The 19,341-nt window shown below is 41.4% G+C and overlaps 2 protein-coding genes across 7 annotated transcripts in view; both read left to right on the top strand.

The window, feature by feature from the left end:
- The first annotated feature begins 1,115 nt into the window (after positions 1-1,115).
- On the top strand, positions 1,116-6,740 carry UQCC4 (ubiquinol-cytochrome c reductase complex assembly factor 4). 2 transcript variants are annotated; one of them, XM_074197156.1, is made up of 2 exons: positions 1,122-1,201; positions 1,457-6,740. In XM_074197156.1, the coding sequence occupies exons 1-2, from the start codon at positions 1,170-1,172 to the stop codon at positions 1,668-1,670; spliced, it is 246 nt and encodes an 81-aa protein (XP_074053257.1). In that variant the 5' UTR covers positions 1,122-1,169; the 3' UTR covers positions 1,671-6,740. The 2 variants fall into 2 exon arrangements, with proteins under 2 accessions (XP_074053256.1, XP_074053257.1); XM_074197155.1 differs by having other exon boundaries at positions 1,116-6,740.
- A 2,407-nt stretch (positions 6,741-9,147) lies between these two features.
- The window catches only part of UNKL (unk like zinc finger), a 150,249-nt gene continuing 140,055 nt past the window's right edge, over positions 9,148-19,341 (top strand). For 4 of the 5 annotated variants that reach the window (XM_074197145.1, XM_074197144.1, XM_074197143.1 and 1 more), the window contains exons 1-2: positions 9,148-9,258; positions 10,361-10,570. In XM_074197145.1, coding sequence (XP_074053246.1) covers positions 9,176-9,258; positions 10,361-10,570 — 293 coding nt within the window. In that variant the 5' untranslated portion in view covers positions 9,148-9,175. The remainder of the gene's footprint in view (positions 9,259-10,360; positions 10,571-19,341) is intronic. The other variant, XM_074197147.1, reaches the window with a different exon arrangement.

The raw sequence follows: 19,341 nt of genomic DNA, 5'->3' as shown, positions 1-19,341 counted from the left end.
CTAGGTCATTTATTCTATTGTTTTCTTTTACAAAAAATTCTGAACTTGACAAATATCAACAAACATTAACATTTTGGTGTGTATAAATGTCCAAAAAAGAGAACTGTATGTGAAATTCTCTCTTAACTGCTTTTTTTTTAAAAGGGTTTTGCAAGGCAGTGGGGTTAAGTGGCTTATCCAAGGGCACATAGCTAGGTAATTATTAAAGTCTGAGACTGGATTTGAACTCAGGTACTCCTGACTCCAGGGTCGGTGCTTTATTCATTGTGCCACTTAGCTGCCCCTTATATAGAGCTTTTTAACAAGTATGTGTTATACTTAACAGAGTAGCATCCACACTGCTATGTCTCCTTTTGAACTTACTTTGTCTTCTGTGTATTTTAAAAATGTTTTATTGATGCTCTTTTATTTTCCCAGCAGTTATATTTAAAACTCTTTAAGTATTTCATTTCCTTTGTGGTATCTTTTCATTGTATTGTCACTTTTGCCCATTTTCAATTCAGATTGATTTTTATTTTCTTCCGTGTGATTTTATTTTTCCCTTTTTTTTTTCTTTGGTGTTTCTCTTTGTTGTTTTCTGACAACATTAGAGACTTTGAAAAAATATATTTATTCATTCATTTTTCCAACTATATGCAAAGATAAGTTTTCAACAAGCATCCCTTGAAGCCCCCCTGCCCCCTCCCCTCCCCGTGGGCATCCTCCTTTCTCAGGCCTCAGTTTTCCCAGCTGCCAACCAGCGGTGACGTCACTGGCACCAAGAGAATCCTCTGTAATCTGATACAGTTACAGAGGTGAGAACGGTAATGATGAGGACTTCTTCCGCGATATTGGGAGAGTAATCCAAAAGTGGGTGCGTATTCCTTTGCCGGCCATTTTCTCTACATCCTTGAGGCCGGGCTTTCTCGAGTCAGCAGCAAGGCGACGCGAGGAAAAACAAAACTCCATTTCCCAGCATGCCTGGGCCCGGCGTGTCCGGGGTGCTGCGTCCTAGCTCCATTTCCGCTTAACCCGGGCCTTTTCGAGTTTCCGGGCTTTGCTTCCGGGTCGGCGGCGACGGACTCGCGGAACGCGGCTAAGAAAGAAGGGGATGTGAGGAGAAGTTCCGCGCCGGAAGTGACGTCCCGGTCCGCGCCGTCCTGCCCTGTGTGTGAGGAGGCTCGCTCGGAATGAGCGCTTTCCTGTGCTTTCGGGCGGCGAGGTGAGTCCTCGCTAAGGGGACCGGGAGGAGGCTCCGCCGGCTGCCGCTGCGCCACCGTGGCCGGGTCCTCGTGCCAGATTTAGGAGAGGGAACCATGCGGGTGGCACCGATGCGGCTCACTTGTCTCCTTCTCAGGAGTCGCCGGGCGCGGAGCCTCGCGCCTCGGGCCTCCCTTCCTCCGGTCGGAGCCAGGGCCAAGAGCGGGGTCGCGGAAGAGGAGGACGTCCTGAACCGACCTCTCCATTTCTCCTCCAGCAAGGCGAACCCGCGCCGGTGGACCGTGGAGCACTCCCTGGGCAGCGATCGTCGCCGGCCCTGGTGGAAGGTCTTACCCGTGAGCGTCTCCCTTCTGGTGCTCATCTTCTGGTGCTTCTTAAGAGTGGAGACGGATGTCGATCGGTGGCTGACCAGAGGCCCGGAAGGCCCGTCGCCAGAAGCAGAGGTCGAATCCGAGCGGCCCAGGAGCTAGGACTTAAGGGTCCCCCGGACGCTTGGAGGAAGGTCTACCTCTTTTGTCAAACCATTTGGGCCTTGATTTTCTCCTTTGTAAAATGAAGGGGTTGGGCAAACGGGTCAGCCAATCCCGGCAGCTCTGACTTTCAACCTCTGAATGATTTATAACGCCCATATCGCCCAGTCTTAATCCTGGGATTTCAGCCTAGTGAGACGTGGTGTCTCAGAGGAGGCTCAGTGACAGCAGTAGGCCTTCAAGAGAAGAAAGTAATTGCCTTTTGACCTCCCCAAACTTCTCAAGGAAACTTCTGAAAGGGCTTCTTGGGGGTCCTTTACGAATGTCGGCATTAACCACTCTAGTAACTAACAATGCATTGGTGTGCAAAATACTGTGCAGAATTGCCTGCTGGATATTCATTTGCATGAAAATTCCATCCATTTTGTTTTTATAAAACAGTGTGAAAATAAATGTTACTTCTGTGGCATTGAAATAAAGTAAATAATTTGCCTTTGGGTGGTGCCTTTACGTGCTTAAAAGAAGTTCATATTAATCTGTTAGGGAAGAGATTGAAATCAGTTTTTAATTGTAAATTCATTAAATGTCCAGTAGGGGATTTCTACTAACCCTTAAGGTTCCTAAGTAATCCTGAATTAATTTCGGTACATCAGTGATGGATTCAAAGGCAAGCACATGTTAGTTCCTACAATGTGCCAGTTGCCTTGGTCCTATAAGATACAAAGAGTCATAGAAGTTGAGGGTTGGAAGGAATCTCTAGCCTTTCACTCTATATCTAAGGAGCAATTTTATAGACCTGTGGTTAGGTGATTATTGTAAATAGCTGACAGTGCTTTAAAATTTGCAAAGTGTAATAGGTTCTTGAACCAATTTGATCTGCAAAGCAACTCCATGAAGTAGGAACTATGGGTATTGTTTTTGTTTTAGAGATAAAATGTTACTGACAGTTGTGCTAAGTGTATTTTTACAAATAACCCTGTGAGGTATAGGGGCTGTTATCCCCCTTTTTATAATTAAGGAAATTTAAAGAGACAGTGGTTAAGTTGACTTAGTCAAGGTCACTTGGGCTAGTAAGTATTTGAGGTTGGATTTGAACTCAAGCCCTCCTCACTCTTGGCTCAGTGCTCTTTATCTACTGGGCTATAAGATTCCTTTGAATCAATTTATTCTAAATTGTTTCTTTCCAGGGAAAACAAAAGTACACTGATTTGATACTGAATTAAAAATTAGTGTCCAAAGGTAATGTTTAAATTTAATCTAGTACAAATAGTAAGGGCTAGTATTTGTTTAGTTCTTTACGGTTTGCAAAGTGTGCTACACAATAACAGCATTTTATTCTCATTACAACCCTGTATTTTTTGGTTGAGGAAACTCGGGTAGCTAGGTTAAGTGACTTGTCTGAGTCACAAAGTTGGTAAGTGTCCATGGTAGAATTTGAACTCAGAGCTTCCTTCAGTGCTCTATCTACTAGCTGCTTCTAGTACATAAAAATATCACCCAAAGGCAAATTATTTCCATCTAATAAAGATGCCATTATAAGAAATAAAGGAGCAATAAGTTTCACCACTCTTGGTGCTTATAAGATTACCTTGACTTTCTGTAGGGCTGATTTTGAAGAGCTCAAAGTACTTCCTATCTCATTTATGTACATATCTGTACACTACCCTGGTAATGGAAAGAGGGCTGTTAATTTATTTTGGTAACTAATTGTAAGTATTCTAATGCTAAGTAGGTGTTTAGACTTAGGATTCAGACTTCTTAGCCCTGATAGGATCATTTGTGGACCAACAGTGTTTAAATTTGTTCTAAGGACTGCATTGTTGGAGCAGATATCATCCAATTGTTTTGCAAAAGACCAAACAAACAATACCCTGCCACCCTGCCAGGATGACTAAGATTGGCCCTATTTTTGATGAGATTTTGTTTAGTTTTTATTAGATATATAGAACTAGATTATTGATCCTTATATGGTAGGTATATGTGCATATGCACACTTCTGTATGTGTGACTGTGCATATGTGTATGTATACACACATGTACACAAACACATAGGTAATTCTCTCTGCTTATAGGTTCTCCTGTTTATGGAAATTGGTGCTTACCTTGGCGTAAGATTTCAGTGTGCCTTAATTATTTTAGGAATTTCAAATGGAGTCCAAGTCTGTCTCATGCTTTCAGTTTGTTGAAATAGGGATGTATATTGCCTGTCCCTCAAAACCAGACTTCTGTCTAAATAAGTCTCTACCTGTGCCAGCATGAATCATGTTAATCAATTATTTAGCAGCCAGCTCAATTTTTTTTTCATGTAAAGTGGGGAAAATATAATGATAGCAAAGACAATGAGCAATGTATGGAGAACAGTTTATTTGGATTATAAGAAACCAATGCTTAATCCTGTCACCATCCAAGGGTAAATCAGCTTCTTGTTTCAGCTATCTTCCAAAGAGAAGTCATCACCACATCAACTTAATATATTAAATTTGAGCTAATAACTCTTTTAAGAAGTGAGTGAAGAGAAATGCAAAGTTCCCTTTGATACTCCACAAACTCCTCATGCATGTGCCATGGGGGGCAGGAGAGGAAGTGGGTACAGTGATTTTGATTTCCATTCTCTGTGACTAAAATTTGTCCGGTAGAAGAGAAGCAGAGATGACCCTTGCTGGGTCCCTTGAATGATAGGTATCAGTAATGGCTGTTCATTCCGGTTTTTGGCCTCTCACTCCTAGACACATCTAAGTCAAAATCCCAGAAATTCAGATTCCAACAAATGTCACCAACTAGTGAGACCTGGGACAAATATCTGCTTGAATTTCTGTTCTCCATTGCAGCATTATTAAGGTAAGGAGCCCACGTAACTAGGTATTTTGCAGGCATATAGGTCCTTTTCATCTTGAGACCATGGTAGTGGTATGGCAGGGTTAAAGGGGATGTACAGTTTAGTGTCCTTTTAGGAATATTTTCAAACATTTTATTGCTATTTCTTACCTTCTATCTGTTGTGAGACTATACTGGCATATGACTTTTGTCACCCTCATGAAACTGATACCCTTTTAAAAACTTCCTTGCACCAGGAATCTATCTTCACCCAGTCAAGGGGCTTGTTAGGGGGTGCTGTCATTTGTAACTTCAGCCTTTTAGTAAATGGAATCTAATAATGTTTTCTAAAGTGAAAATTTCATTTTCAGGCATTGTAGGACCATGGGTTCCATGAACATATCTCTTTATGATATTTGTGAGAGAAGGTTGGGTTATGGACTGAACTGTGAGGGTAGAGGAGAATTATGAGAGGAGAGGTCATTAAGCTTTTGGAAATAATGGGTTAATATTATATGAGAGTATGGCTATGATTTATGAACAGGTTAGATATAGATATAGATGGCTTTGTTTGAAAAAGTATAGTTGGAACAGAGCTGACTTTAACTATCCTGCCTCTGAAATTTACACCTGGATCATCCTCTGATTTCAGTACCTATGAAGGAGCAGACAGTTAATGAAATAACCAATCAGGGAATGTAATATGTACTTAGGCCACCATCTATTACTGCTTTTGGATCAAATGGCTATGACAGGGTAGTTGGCCACATTCAAGCTTTTCTGAAGACTGCAGTATCCCATTCCTTAACAGAGGAAAAATGAAAGTCTCAATTACTGTGAAACTTTAGACCTCCCATTTTATCCATAGGACTTAGACTATTTACTTTTGAAGGCCAGATATATGAAAACTAAAGAACTTTTCAAACAGCAGTACTGTAAAGAAACCACAAAGATGGATTAACTCTCATTCTTAGACTGACCACCCTGATTTCTCAGAGCACCAAAGGGAAATAGAATTAGGGGAAGGAAGATGTGGAATTCACAGAGATCCTCTTGAGAAACATTGGAAGAAAACAGTATGAAAGTATTTGAGTTGCCTCCTGCTGCTTCCCTCAAAACAGTACCCTGGCAGCTGACCATTCACTACAGTCTCACTCTAGTAATGCCAATCAATCAACAGGTTGATTAAGCACCTGCTGTGTCAACAAGAGCAAAAAATGAAGCTCCCTGTGTGAAAGCACATTTGTCTGCAAAAACCAGCCCTGACTGCTTATTTCCCAAAAGAGCTACCACTTGGCTGCTTCTTAGAAAGCCCATCCATGGCTGTGGGGCTTGGGAGTGGGTTCCTGTGTGAGTGATGGGACAAGAGTTCCAAGTCTCTGTCTGGTTAGGCATTATGTGAAGGAATCAGGAGCTGCATATGTCTTGGAGAAAGAATGGCTTGTGGCCAGTGTGTGAGGGTGCATGACTCCTTTATGTGCTTGAAAAGTCTGGACCTGGGTCTGCAGTGTGAGTGAATAGGACAGCAGACTTATGGTTGTATGAAGGAAATATTTGATTTGGTGTGAATGGAGACAGGGTTTCGGTGGAATGGGAGAGAGGCAAAGGAAGTGGCACTTTTTCAGGTGAGGAAAATGAGACTTAGCAAAAGGATTTAACTAGCTGCTCATGGTCTAATATATCAGAGGCAGAATTTGGACCCACATCTCGACTTCAAAGCCATCTTTCCACTATTGTAGATTTAGAGTTGGAAGGTCCCTCAGAGAAAGAAACTAAAGTTCAAATAATTTAAATAACTTGCCCAAGGTTGAATAAGTAGTAAACATTTGAGATGGGATCTTAATCAAGGTTCTCTGATTCCAGAACCAGTAATTTTTCCTTTACTGGATACCAACTCATATAATTAGAATATTTGATTATCAGCACCAATGGGAGACATCCTATGCTGTCAAGAAATGAGACATAAAACTGAAAGGGCTAATCTTTGGAGGGCCCTGAAGTCTGAGATAAGCAGTTTGAGATTTGTCCTTTGTAAGCAATGGGGAGGCCCTTGAAGTTTTTCGTGTAGAGGATTAAAAACAACTTTGCAGCTCCCCAAAGCTGGCTGAGCATTGTCTAGACAGGGTATCTTCAGCTTCAGCTCCTGATCTAAGGGCAGCTAGAATGAGGATTGGTTAGATGCACCCAATCCAGATAGGGATTGATTGGAGAATCATTTGAGATGTGAGATAGCATACCCCTCCCTGCCAGCTTCTGTCTTCAAGCCCATGACACCTCCCCCTCTCAACTTTCCCTCCAGAGCAGAGAAAACTGCCTCTTATTCTCCTGAGTAATGTACTCAAAACTCCTTTTTGTTATTCTCAGTCTCTTATTTTATTTTAGTCTCCTGTTGACCAGACAGAAAGTGCAGAGGCTGCTTTTTTCACTTGGTTGAGTTCACCCCACCTTAAGCAACCCAGATGCTCTCAACAAGCTCACCATATTGAAACTGAATGTGGACACCTTAGTCCATGCTACCTCTCTGTTGGAGGCTGGATCATTATATACCTCCTGGTCCCTAACCATATCTGTCCCAGAAGATATTATGCCTCTTTCCTTTTTACATTCTGTATCTTGGTGATCTCAATTCCCTTGGAATCAATTCTTTTTTATTCAAATGATTCCTAAGTATACACAGCCCATGTCTCTTCTCAACTCTTATGCTATTTCTTGCTGTAATGTTTTTTCTTCAACTTAAAATCACCATGTTCAAAACTAAACTCATTTGCTACATTCCCCTAATACCTCCTCCCTCTACCTCCCCATTTCTCTTGAGGATGAATCCACTCTTACCATTCTAGATTTGACATCTCTTAAGTTTCCTTGACTCTTGGTTTCATAGCTAATCAGTTGATAATATATATTCTCAATTTTACTTCTATAAGATCAGTCCTTGGGGGCAGCTAGGTGGTGCAGTGGGTCAGGAGGACCTGAGTTCAAACTTGGCCTCAGATATTTGCTATTTACTAGTTGTGTGACCTTGAGCAAGCCACTTAACCCCATTGCCTTACAAAAACAAAACAAAAAGATGTTTCCTTTCTAAATTTATGACCACTATACTCAATTGGGCCTTATCACCTTGATGACTAGAACAGTGTCTTACCTGTCCCTCAGTTTTATAGTCTTTACCTTCTCCAACCTTTACTCTATGTAGCTGCCAAAATTAATTTAAATTAATTCCTTAATACATAGATTTCACCAAAGTGCTTCTCCTGCCAGAATTTTCAGTAGTTTCTTATCCTTTCTTGAGGTAAACACACTCCACAGCTTGGCATCTAAGGCTTTTTTCAGGATGGTTCCAGCTGTTATTCCATTTCAGATGCTCTTGGCCCCTTTGCTGTTCTCTCTGAAGACACATTTTCTGCCCCTTCTCCTGTAACTAGAAAGCATTTCTGCCTTAGTTGACTTCTTAGAATTCTCAGCTTCTTTCAAGGCTCAGCTTTAGCAGTACCTCCCAAAAACTCCTTGCCTCTGGTTCAGCATTCTCCCTTTAAATGATAATTTATGCTTACCTATTGCATCCCTTAGAAGACCATTTGCATGCTTCCTCTTTCATTTGTTTTTGTGACCCCATCTCCCAGCTCTGTGACTTGCATTAGGGGGCAAATGATAAATACTGTTTTCACATTGGACGAAAGGGGTACAGTTGGAGAGCAGTAGGGTGTTAGGAGTGTTTGTGAGGGGAGGCTACTGGGTGTTAGCTGACACTGGGCAAATCACTTAACCTCTGTTCCCTTAAGGAACTATAAAATAGGAATAATGTCTCAAAGGGTTGCTGAAGATCAAATGAGATCGGGTTTGCAAAGCAGCATAGCTGGCACGTAGGAAAAGAAACATAAACCTTTCCTTCTGTCCTGCCAGGCAGAGTGTCAGCGGTGGGCAGGGAGGACTTGTAGGTCTGTAGTGGCATGGGACAGTTTTCACGTAGAAGAGAGGAGGAGGAGGATGCCTTGCGGTGCTTTGTGCCACAGGGCTGGTGCCTCACCTCTGTGCCTTGCATTTCTTGGCGTCTTCCACAAGTTTTTCACGAGGTTGGGGCGCCCGGTGCTCGGGAGGCGGGGGGCATGGGGATGTCCTTAGTGCGTGCAGATGGGGGAGGGAGGAGGGGGCGTCGGGGTGCCGGCCGAGCCTTTGGCTTTTCTCCTGGACGGGCTGGCCTGTCCGCCGCGCTCGCCAGCCTTCTCCCGCCCTCTCGGGCCAGGGCTAGGATGGTGGCGAGCGGGGGGCGAGGGGCGGGCCGGGGTGGGGGCCGCCGGGGGCGTGGCCTGCGGGGCGGCGAGGAGGGGGCGTGGCCGGCGCTCCGCGCCCCCGGGCGCTGTCATTCACGAGGGGGCGTGGCGTCTGCGAGCGGCGGGGCTGGGCGACGTGGGGGGCCTCTAGGTAGTGGGTGTGGCCACTAGGTGTGGCCGTTCCGGCGGGGGCGTGGCCTCCGGTGCGGGCGGGGGGGGGGGGGGGCCGGCGGGCCTTCCCGGACGGGGGCGGGGTCCGGGCTCCGCGCCGGCGGGCGGGCGGGCGCGTGGGTGGGCGGGAGGGGGTGGGGGGCCCGGTGGGCTTGGCGAAGGCCGAGGGGGTAGCGGAGGTGGGGGGACAGATCCGGAGGGGGCGGGGGCGGGTCCGACCGGCGCATGCGCGCTGCATTGTTTTGACTGAAAATGCCGTCGGTTTCGAAAGCGGCGGCGGCGGCGGTGGCGCTGAGCGGGTCCCCCCCCCAGACGGAGAAACCGACTCACTACAGGTCAGTGGCCCGCGCCGCCCCCTACCGCCCGGGGCTGGCGCCGGCGCCGCCGCCGCCCCCTCCGCCCCGGCGGGCGGGAAGCGGCCTCGCGCGCCCCCGCCCCCGCCGCCGAGCGCCTCGGCCCGCGCGCCCAGCCCCCTCCCCGGGCCCGGGCCCCGTCGCGTCCGGGCCTGGCGGGCCCCGGGGTGCAGGGCTGCGAGCCGGCGGCGGCGCGGGGCGGCGCGGGGCGGGGCGGGGCGGCTGGAGCACCCCGCGGCCTCCCCGCGGCCGCCGCCGCCTCCGGCCTCCGCGCCGCCCCTCCCCCGCGCGCCCCTCCCCCAGGCCTCGTCGCCGCCGGGCTGCCCGGCCCGGCCCGGCCCGCTCCGCCACCCGTCCACTCCCCGCCGGGTCCTCGGAACTTCCAGCCTGCGGGCCCTTAAAGCGGCCTCGCGGACTTTCCCCGGGCCGCCTGGCCCCGTGCCGTCCAGCCCTGCTCCTTCCCGCCTCCCGGGGGCTCCCACCCCCTGCCCACTCTGCCTCTCGTGGCTGCCGCCCCGTGCCTTCCCCGCCCCCATCCCCTGCAGGGAGCCCCCGATGCCAGGCCTAGCGTGCCAGCCTCTCCCTTCACCCACACCCCTCACACGCCCCCCTCTTTCTTTCTTCATTGAAAAAGTGTTGAAGCAACAGTGATGTGATGCAAAATTTTGCAAAATCCTACTTCGGGACAGTTTAGGAGCTGGCAGGATGGTTGAATTCTGTATATTCGGAAGAAAGCGGGTTTGGATGCACGGGAGGGTGTGCTGTTATTTTTTTTTTCTTGCTGCATTTAATGCAGACCTCTGCCTGGGGGATTTCTCTTGCCCCTTCCCTCTGTTGCAGTATAATTGAAGATCAAGGGCTCATAGGTCTATTTATGTCAATATTCCCTTTCTAAGTTGAGTGGTGGTCATTAAAAAAACAAGCAATTAAAATTAAGTTGCTTGGCCCTAATAAAGTTACTTTGTTACACACACACTATGTGGAGACTGACCTCGAGAACTATTAGTTATCTAGCAAACACTGCAACAAATGTATAGTGCTTCCCCCCAGCTGAAACAACTTGTAATACCATTTATCTTTTTAGGTATCTAAAGGAATTTAGGACAGAACAGTGCCCCCTGTTTTTGCAGCACAAGTGTACACAACACAGACCATTTACCTGTTTTCATTGGCATTTCCTAAATCAGCGTCGCCGTAGACCCATCCGAAGGCGTGATGGAACTTTTAATTATAGTCCTGATGTATATTGTACAAAATATGATGAGACTACAGGAATTTGTCCGGATGGTGATGAGTAAGTGTATAACTTTCTTTTTGTACTTTTAGTAAGTTATGGTGATTATCAAAGTGATTTTAATAACAGCCTGCATCTTACCTGGACAAGGACAATTATTTAGTCATCATATTAGAAAGTGAAGAAAGATGTTTTAATGATTTTTTTTAACTAAAATTGATAACTTACCAGAAAGTATTTCTCTAGTGTATGAAAGATTCTGCATTCTTAAATTCTTAAAGTATATCAAGAATTCCCTCCTGGTGCTGTTGTTCCTCAAATTGACTTAGACATTTGATAATAGGTCACCATATGTTGACTGTGGACTTTAAAACTTTCAGCGTTTTAAAAGAATTCGATTTCCTCACTGTACCTTTACGAAAGAAATTAAAACTTGTTTTCTCAAAAATGTTATAAAGTGATTCTTTTGCGAGGAGTAACATACAAATTGATGTGAATTTTAAAATAGAAAACAAAACTGAAAACTTGTCACCGACAAAAATGTTTAAGGCAGAAAATAACTGAATTGGAGTGGAAGTGTCCATTAGTGTCACTGACTTTCAGAGAGTGAATTAAAAATACATGATTTATCTTTGTACCAAACAATTCTTCTGTATTGTTTTAACAATAAATACCCTTGGTATACTTTCCAAAATGTGCAGCCTATGAAGCAGAGGTATATACTCTTTTGCTTTATTCAGGGATGGCCTCTTTTCAGAGGCCCATTACTTAAAAAAAAATTTTTTTTTTGAGCTATGGTTGTTAGTGTGGTAAGGATAAACCCTGTAATTGTTTTAAAAAAATTTTAAATCATTTCTTCTTGAATATAATAATATTATTATTGTTATAGTCTGAAAAGATACATGTAACATTACTGCTTTTCTGCCTTTGTTTTTGAGATTTTTTTTATGCCCTAATATATAGTTAATTTTTGTAAAAGTGCTGTGCACAGCTGAGAAATCCTTATTTCCCATTCAGTAATATCTGGAGGTCTGTCACATATAACTTTTCTGAAATTCTATTCGGGTCCTTCAATTCTTTTTTGTTTATTTTTTGGTTAAATTTATCTAGATCTGAGAGGGATAATGAAATATTCCACTATTATAGTTTTCCTATCTATTTCTACCTTTAACTCATTTATCTTTTCCTTCATGTGTTTAAATGCTCTTCTACTTGGTGCATATGTTTAGTATTGACATTAATTCATTGTAGTACTTTTCAGCAAAATATAGTTTCCCTATTTAAAATTAGGTCTTTTAAAAAAATTGTTGCTATGTCTGAGATCATGGTTACTATCCCTATGAGTTTTAATGGTGGTTGAAGCACAATCTATTTTACTTCAGTCTCTTACTTTAAGTGAGTGTATTTTTCTGTTTGAAGTGTGTTTCTTGTAAATAGCAAGTTATTGGATTCTGCTTTCTATTCTGTTTCTCTTTTATGAATGAATCCTCACAGTCATAATTTTTAATTTTATATTTCACCTCATTCTATTTTCTTATACTTTTTCTTCTCTTTGGTTCCTGTTCCCTCTTTATGAAAAAGAGAGTGATGAGACAAGGAGTAAGCTCAGCACCAATGCTGTAATGTACTTCTGATTCTCTGCCCCTCTTTTTCCCTTGCCCAGAGCCCAGTAACAGGTTCTTAGCCCCCCCCTCTTTGAAATCCATCCTTTTAAGCACTAAATTTTATGTTTTTAATTCTATACTTCTTTGACCAATTCAGATGAAGTTGAGGTTCAAGTGTCTTTTGCTCCCCCTCACTCCTTTCTTTTTGTATAAACTTATACTCATACACCTCAATTATGTGAAGTAATATTCCCTGTCTCTTTCTTCTTCTCTACTAATGTTTTCCTCTTCCCTGGACTTCTCATGTTTTTAAGATCACAAAAATATAACAGAACTAGTCCTAGGCTCTCTAATCTGACATTCTCTATGACCTCTGGTAATGATAGGGTTTTGAGGGCATCATGATATTAGGGTACAGTTTATTCTTGTTTAGTGCCTTATTACTGTTTGCTCATGTTTTATCTTTTTATGTTTCTCTTGATTCCTGTGTTTGCATTTCAAAATTTCTATGTAGCTTTGATCTTTTAGGAATGCTTAGAAGTCCTCTCTTTCATTTAAAATTCATTTTTTTCTTTTAGAATTATGCTCAGTTTTGTTGGATAAATTTTTTTTTTTTTTAGATTTTTGCAAGGCAAATGGGGTTAAGTGGTTTGCCCAAGGCCACACAGCTAGGTAATCATTAAGTGTCTGAGACCAGATTTGAACCCAGGTACTCCTGACTCCAAGGCTGGTGCTTTATCCACTACACCACCTAGCCGCCCCTTTTGTTGGATAAATTAATCTAATTTGTAAATCTGTGTGTGTGTGTGTGTGTGTGTGTGTGTCTGTGTGTGTGTGTGTGTATGTATGTATCCTTTTCTGGAATATCATTTCTCTTTTAAAAATTTTAAAAATTTAATTTACTTTCTATTTATTTATTTAATTGTTTATTTTCTATTTATATTATTTTTTTATTTATTATTTAAGGCAATGGATTGTGACTAGAATATCATATTTCAAGTTCTCTACTCTTTTAGAGTGACTTTGAAGTTTTTGTGTGATCCTGACTGTGGCTCTTTAGTACTTGAATTCTTTCTTTCTTGCTCTTAGCAATATTTTTTCTTTGACTTGGAAGATCTAAATTTTAGCCATAAATTTCCTGCAATTTTTAATTTTTTTTCAGGAGGTGACTAGTGGAGGTTTTCAATTTATATTGTGTCCTTTAATTCATTTGAATAGTTTCCCTTTTTAGTTTTGGCCTCCCCACCCAAGACAGTGGGGTTAAGTGACTTGCCCAAGGTCACACATCTGGGCAAATTATTAAGTGTCTGAGACCGGATTTGAACTCAGGTCGTCCTGACTCCTGGGCTGGTGTTTTATCTACTGTGCCACCTAGCTGCCCCTGGTTAGTTTTCTTTTAAGATTTCTTGAAATATTATGGTGGGCTTCTTTTTTTTGACCAAAGCTTTTCAGGTATTTCAGTGATTCTTGAAATTTCTTTTCCTTGAATTATTTTTCTACCCCAGTTTTCACAATGAGCTACTCTACATTTTCTTCAAAATTTTTTCAGTCTTTTGAATTTGAGTATTTCTTATCTCATGGAGGCATCACTTGTCTTAATAGAGACATTAGCTTCTATTTTGTAAATTCTAATTCTCAGCTAGTCCCCCTCCCCCTTCTTTGGGGTAAGATTAGTTCTTGGCTGTTAATATTTCCAAATTTTTGTTCCATAACACTCATTTCTTTTCCCAGTCTTTTACTCTAATGCTCTCATTAAGTTTTCAAAAATATTTTTGAATTTTTTTTTAAGTCTTGCTTCATCTCTTTCAGGAATTATAGATGACTTTGTTCCCAAGTTGTGTTTTTCTTTTGCTTGTAGATGTTTTGAAGTCAGTTTTCTTTTGGTTTATGTCTTGAGTGTTTTTGTCATCACAATGACTCTATATGGTGTGATTCTTTTATTTTGTTGATTTTAGAGCCAGACTGTGTACACTTCTAGGGATTAATGTCTGGTTTCTTGGGATTTTATTATTAGTTTTGTTCAGGTCAGACTGGGGACCTTCAAGGTTTCAGTGTTCTCAAATTGATAGAATCCTGGGCAAAGTCTGGTTATTGCTTCCTGGTGTGTGAGTTCTGCAGATTCCTGGTCTAGTTGTGGGTCTGCATACAATACTCCTATTGGCTTTCCCTGATTGGAAGTTCTAGTAGACTTACAGAAGTCTATAAGTCTCCATCAGCTAGCTGGGAAGCTGGCTCAAGGGTGATAGACTGTAGATTCTTCTTTGGGTTAGGATTCTTTCCTTGGCTGTTAGATTGGGGTCTTCAGACTGAGGCCAGAGGCTGGAACTGAGACATTAATCTGTTTTTTGGGTCCAAGACTCATAGTTATTATTTGCTTCTGAACTTGTTCCTGGTTCAATACATAGCCTAGGGCTGGTGGCAGCTCTTCAGTCTTGGAGATTCATCTGAATATAGGTCCCCTCTTCATTTACCTTGGATCTATGACCCATGACACAGCTTTCCAGTTGACATCTGGTTTTTTTTTTTTAGATTTTTGCAAGGCAAACGGGGTTAAGTGGCTTAATTATTAAGTGTCTGAGACTGGATTTGAACCCAGGTACTCCTGACTCCAAGGCCCGTGCTTTATCCACTACGCCACTTGACATCTGATTTTAGAAAGTCTGGAGACAAAAGTTTTCTTTATATGTTTGGGACCCTTCTTGCCCTGGTGTATAATCTAGATTGTACTTTGTGTACACCATGGCATCTTTGGCCAGACCTCTGTGTCAGCAGTTTTTACAGACCTCTCTTGTCTATGTCTCTGTTCTGATCTGGCTTGGAAAAGAGGTCACTGGCCTTCCCCCCCCCCCCCCCCCCCCCCCCCCCCCCCCCCCCGTTTCCTAATCAGAGGCAAGAGAATAAGCATTTATCTGGCACCAACTATTTGTCGGTTAAGCACTTGACAGTTATTATCTCATTTGCTCCTAGTGATTTGCCCAGAGTTACAGCTTGTGTGTGTGTTTGAGGACAGATTTGAGAGAGAAAAAAATCTCTGCCTATAAAGAGTTTACTTTTTACTGGGGGCATAAAAAATGAACATGAATAAATATAGAAGGTAATTTGGAGAATTACAATTGATGGCTCACATAAAACATTATAAGGTGATGACAAGAAGCAGAGGGAAGGAGAGAGCAGTCTAGGCATGTGGGACAGCTAGTGAAAAAGGCATGGAGTTGGGAGGTAGAGTGTCTTTTTATGAGAAACAGCAAGAAGGTGAATTGTTCCTAAATTGGAAGTGGAAAGTACTTTCTAAAACCTGGGGTTAAGTCTTGCCACTGATTCATATTGAGTGTGTGATTCTGAGCAAGGTATTTAACCTCAGTATACTAGGTAACTCTCAGAGACCATTCTTAGAAAAGAAGGTACTGTTATCAGTTGGTAGAAGGAGTTTCTTCATCTGGGGGTTCTCTATACTAATGAGATCACAGGTTCATTCCCTGTTTTCCAATCATTGATTTGATAGTCAACTCTATAAAACTTCTTGAACCCAAAATAGCAAATGAGGACCCCAAGAATGAAACTAGGGGAAAAGAGATCTCAGGACAGAGCTGAGGGAATACTAATGCTAAGGAGGTAGGAGATAACTAATGAGCCATTGAGATCTGATTCTGAAGTTGAAGATGTGGTTCAAATAATAAGAATTATTTGTTATATATTTGTGTCATAAATAATTATTATTTTTATCTTTCTGTTTTGAGGGAATAAATGGAGGACACAAGCAAAGTGACAAGAAGGGCTACTTTCTCAGAAATCAGGGTAAAGGAGGACAGTGTAGGTGAAGATGTTGAAGGATTTTGAGGTGTGGGGTAAGCAGATGAGGAAATTCATGATAGATGTCTAATAAAAATACTGTATCTGAGGGGCAGCTAGGTGGCGCAGTGAATAGAGCAGCTGCCCTGGAGTCAGGAGGACCTGAGTTCAAATCTGTCCTCAGACACTTAATAATTACCTAGCTGTGTGGCCTTGGGCAAGCCACTTAAACCTGAAAACCTAAAAAAAATACTGTATCTGATAAGGCCATTTGAGAGGTGAGAGGTTGAGTTAATTGCTTGTGTAACCTAGAATAACTACTGAAGGGAGTGAGAGTGAACCAATCTTGGAAGAATAAAAGGATTGTTATGCAACATTGAGAGCCTCCTTGAGATTAGATAAATTGAATTTGTAATAAGCAGTCTGTCTGGGACTGAAGATTTGACTGGGTTTGAATGGAGGCTGGGAGGCAAGGGAGTAGAAAGGTGGTGAACAATTTTGTGTGTATAGTTGGTTAATCATAAATTGGATCAATATGAAAAAATGGAAGTAAGATCAGATGAAGCACTGGACTAGGAGAATACATATATATATATATATATATATATATATATATATATATATATAGAGAGAGAGAGAGAGAGAGAGAGAGAGAGAGAGAGAGAGAAACTGGAGACTAGTGTGGAATAGATGAGTGAATGGGAGATGACAGACTAGCTAATTATTAGAGAAGTGAATTCAGAATTCATCAAAGTGGCACTCTAATGGGTGATGGTGAGATTTTTAAGCTATGATAGCTCAGGTGATTTAAATGTAGGTCATGGGAATTGAGGTTGAAAAACTGACAATCTGTTATTTGAAAACATGAGTTTGAATGGAGAAGAAGAGCCAAATACTTTGAGAAAGAAGGAGAAGTAACTTCATGGTTGATAGATTCGAGCAATAAGTAGGCAGATAGAAAGGCACTGTAATACAGTGAAAAGAATTTTTATTTTGGAGTGAAAGGAACTGATTTCAAATCCTGTCCTTTACTACTTATGTGACTTTGACAAGTCGATGAACCCACTAAATTCTTATAGATTTATCTCCATTTCTTACCTCTAAAATGAAAGGAGTTGGACTAGATAGCCTCTAAGGTCATTCTGTGCTCTTACTTTATGATTATTTCAATCTTAAGTGAGAAGTTGTTGCGTGGTGTATAGGGGAGGGATCTAGAAGTGATATTCAGGAGCATATGATGGGCTGCTGTGTCAGGGAATCAGAGCAGATACAACTAGAACTGGAAAGGATGACTAGGGATGCAGTGTCTTCCAGAGAAAACCAGGTTTCCATAAATATCAGAAAAGAAAGTATTTAGGAGGTAGGGAAATATGCTAATAAGTAGAACCAGGAGTTCTGGGTAGTGTACATAATGTTTAGTTGGCTATTGAACCACTGGTTTTGATGATGTGAGAAAGTTATGTGAATTCAAAAATAGCTTCTCATCTATATCTCAGAAATCATGATGTTTAAGAATTTCTTAATCCAGGATGTGATACAGACTATTTGAATTCTCTTTAATGCAATTTCAGTTACTTTCTGTCCTTTTTATATTTTGGTACTGCTTGAACTGTTTTAAAGTTAATAAGTAAAGCAATCATCACTGGCAGACAAACATGGGTGTATGTAGTATTTTTGCAGTTTTAAGTAATTGGGTTTTAAAATTTATTTTGACAAATTTTCTAGTACGAAAATAAACAGGTGTATTTCTTAGTGCATATCATTGGTACACTCAAAAGATTAGAAGTTAGTAATTGTAAGTTAATGCAATACATGGAAATTCCCAGTATAAAATTTACTTTTCAAACTGAATTTTTGAGGGTATTATAAGAAATCGAATCTTTCATTCCTACACAAAAAATTGAGTTGCTTTTATTTTATTTTTATTTTAAGTTTTTTGCAAGGTAATGGGGTTAAGTGGCTTGCCCAAAGCCACACGGCTAGGTAATTATTAAGTGTCTGAGACTGGATTTGAACCCAGGTACTCCTGATTCCAGGGCCGGCGCTTTATCCACTGTGCCACCTAGCCGCCCCAGTTGCTATTTTAAAGAATAATACTGTGAGAAAAAAAATTCCGTGTAGAAGCATTTCAAAGTTCTTTCTTAATGATTTGTAAAGGATGGTATTTACTTTGGATGAGGTCTCATTAGGCCAAAATTATATGAAAGTGAGGTTATTTGTTTGGTTGATAAGAGTAGGTCAAAGAGGTTCTAGTGAAAAAATAAAATTTTGCTTAGTGACATAGTAGATCCTTAAAAGATGCATATTTGAAAGATTCTCAATGGTTTCTGAAAATTTAGATTGTTTTTAGTTAAAAGTGAGACATGAATACTGTATTTGAGCTTTGGTGAAAATAAAAACATTTTAGTGAACTTGAAAGTAGGCTTTTGCAAAAAAAAAAATAAAAGTAACGTCACTTTGAAAGCTAGTTTTAAAAATATTTTATTCCATTGATTATTTCTCTGGTACTTTGCGCAAAAGTCTTTGAATACAGGGTAGGTATGTGTTTCTTTTTTTTGTTTTTTTTTTGCAAGGCAAATGGGGTTAAGTGGCTTGCCCAAGGCCACACAGCTAGGTAATTATCAAGTGTCTGAGACCGGATTTGAACCCAGGTACTCCTGACTCCAGGGCCGGTGCTTTATCCACTGCGCCACCTAGCCGCCCCTCTATAATGCTTTTTAAGGTTTACAAAGTATTTTTTTTTGTAGCAGCTTTGGTAGTGGTAACTTTGAGGTAAGTGAAGGTAATAGTGTTCCCTTTTTTTTTTTTTGCAAGGCAGTGGGTTTAAGTGACTTGCTCAAGATCACATAGCTAAGTAATTATTAAATGTTTGGGGCTTAATTTGAACTCAGGGCCTCCTGACTCTAGGGCTGGTGCTCTATCCACCATACCACCTATCTACCCTTGTCCCCATTTTTATAGATGAGGAGCTGAGGCTCCCATACATTAATTGACATAAGGTTCTGACCATCATTCTTTCCATTAAACCAAGCTGATTGGGTCTGATGAAAAGAGTTATCATTTTTTAATATTTTAAAAAGTTACAAATTATTATATAGAACATTCAGGGTAAATTAGTACTTATTATAAAGAAAATAGCTTTGTTTAATGATAATCATTTTTTTTCTGTGATAAATATTGTCAAGTGAACTTGGTCCTTTGTCAAATATCATTAGCTTATGAATTTGTTTCATAAAAGTATCTTAATGGCAAAACTATATTTTAAATACTGCATAATTTAAGGAACTCAGTAATTGTTGGGTTACTCTCATTTTCTTTTCTTCCATTGTTGATTCAATTGTGTAAATCTACACTTAGCAAGAACCCAAGTTGACAGTCTGGTTTTTACTAAAGAATTTAAATGTTTGTAATTTTTAATTAGAGTATGAAGTTACTTGT

This window comes from Macrotis lagotis, chromosome 8, assembly GCF_037893015.1.
Source record: "Macrotis lagotis isolate mMagLag1 chromosome 8, bilby.v1.9.chrom.fasta, whole genome shotgun sequence".
In the NCBI taxonomy this organism is placed as follows: Eukaryota; Metazoa; Chordata; class Mammalia; order Peramelemorphia; family Peramelidae; genus Macrotis; species Macrotis lagotis.
The sequence above is the reverse complement of the archived record's forward strand: the minus strand, read 5'-3'. Positions and strand labels throughout refer to the sequence as shown.

What these genes read in the sequence shown, in the direction of transcription:
- UQCC4 (XM_074197155.1), top strand. Translation starts at nt 1,296, where the DNA reads ATGCGGGTGGCACCGATGCGGCTCACTTGTCTCCTTCTCAGGAGTCGC.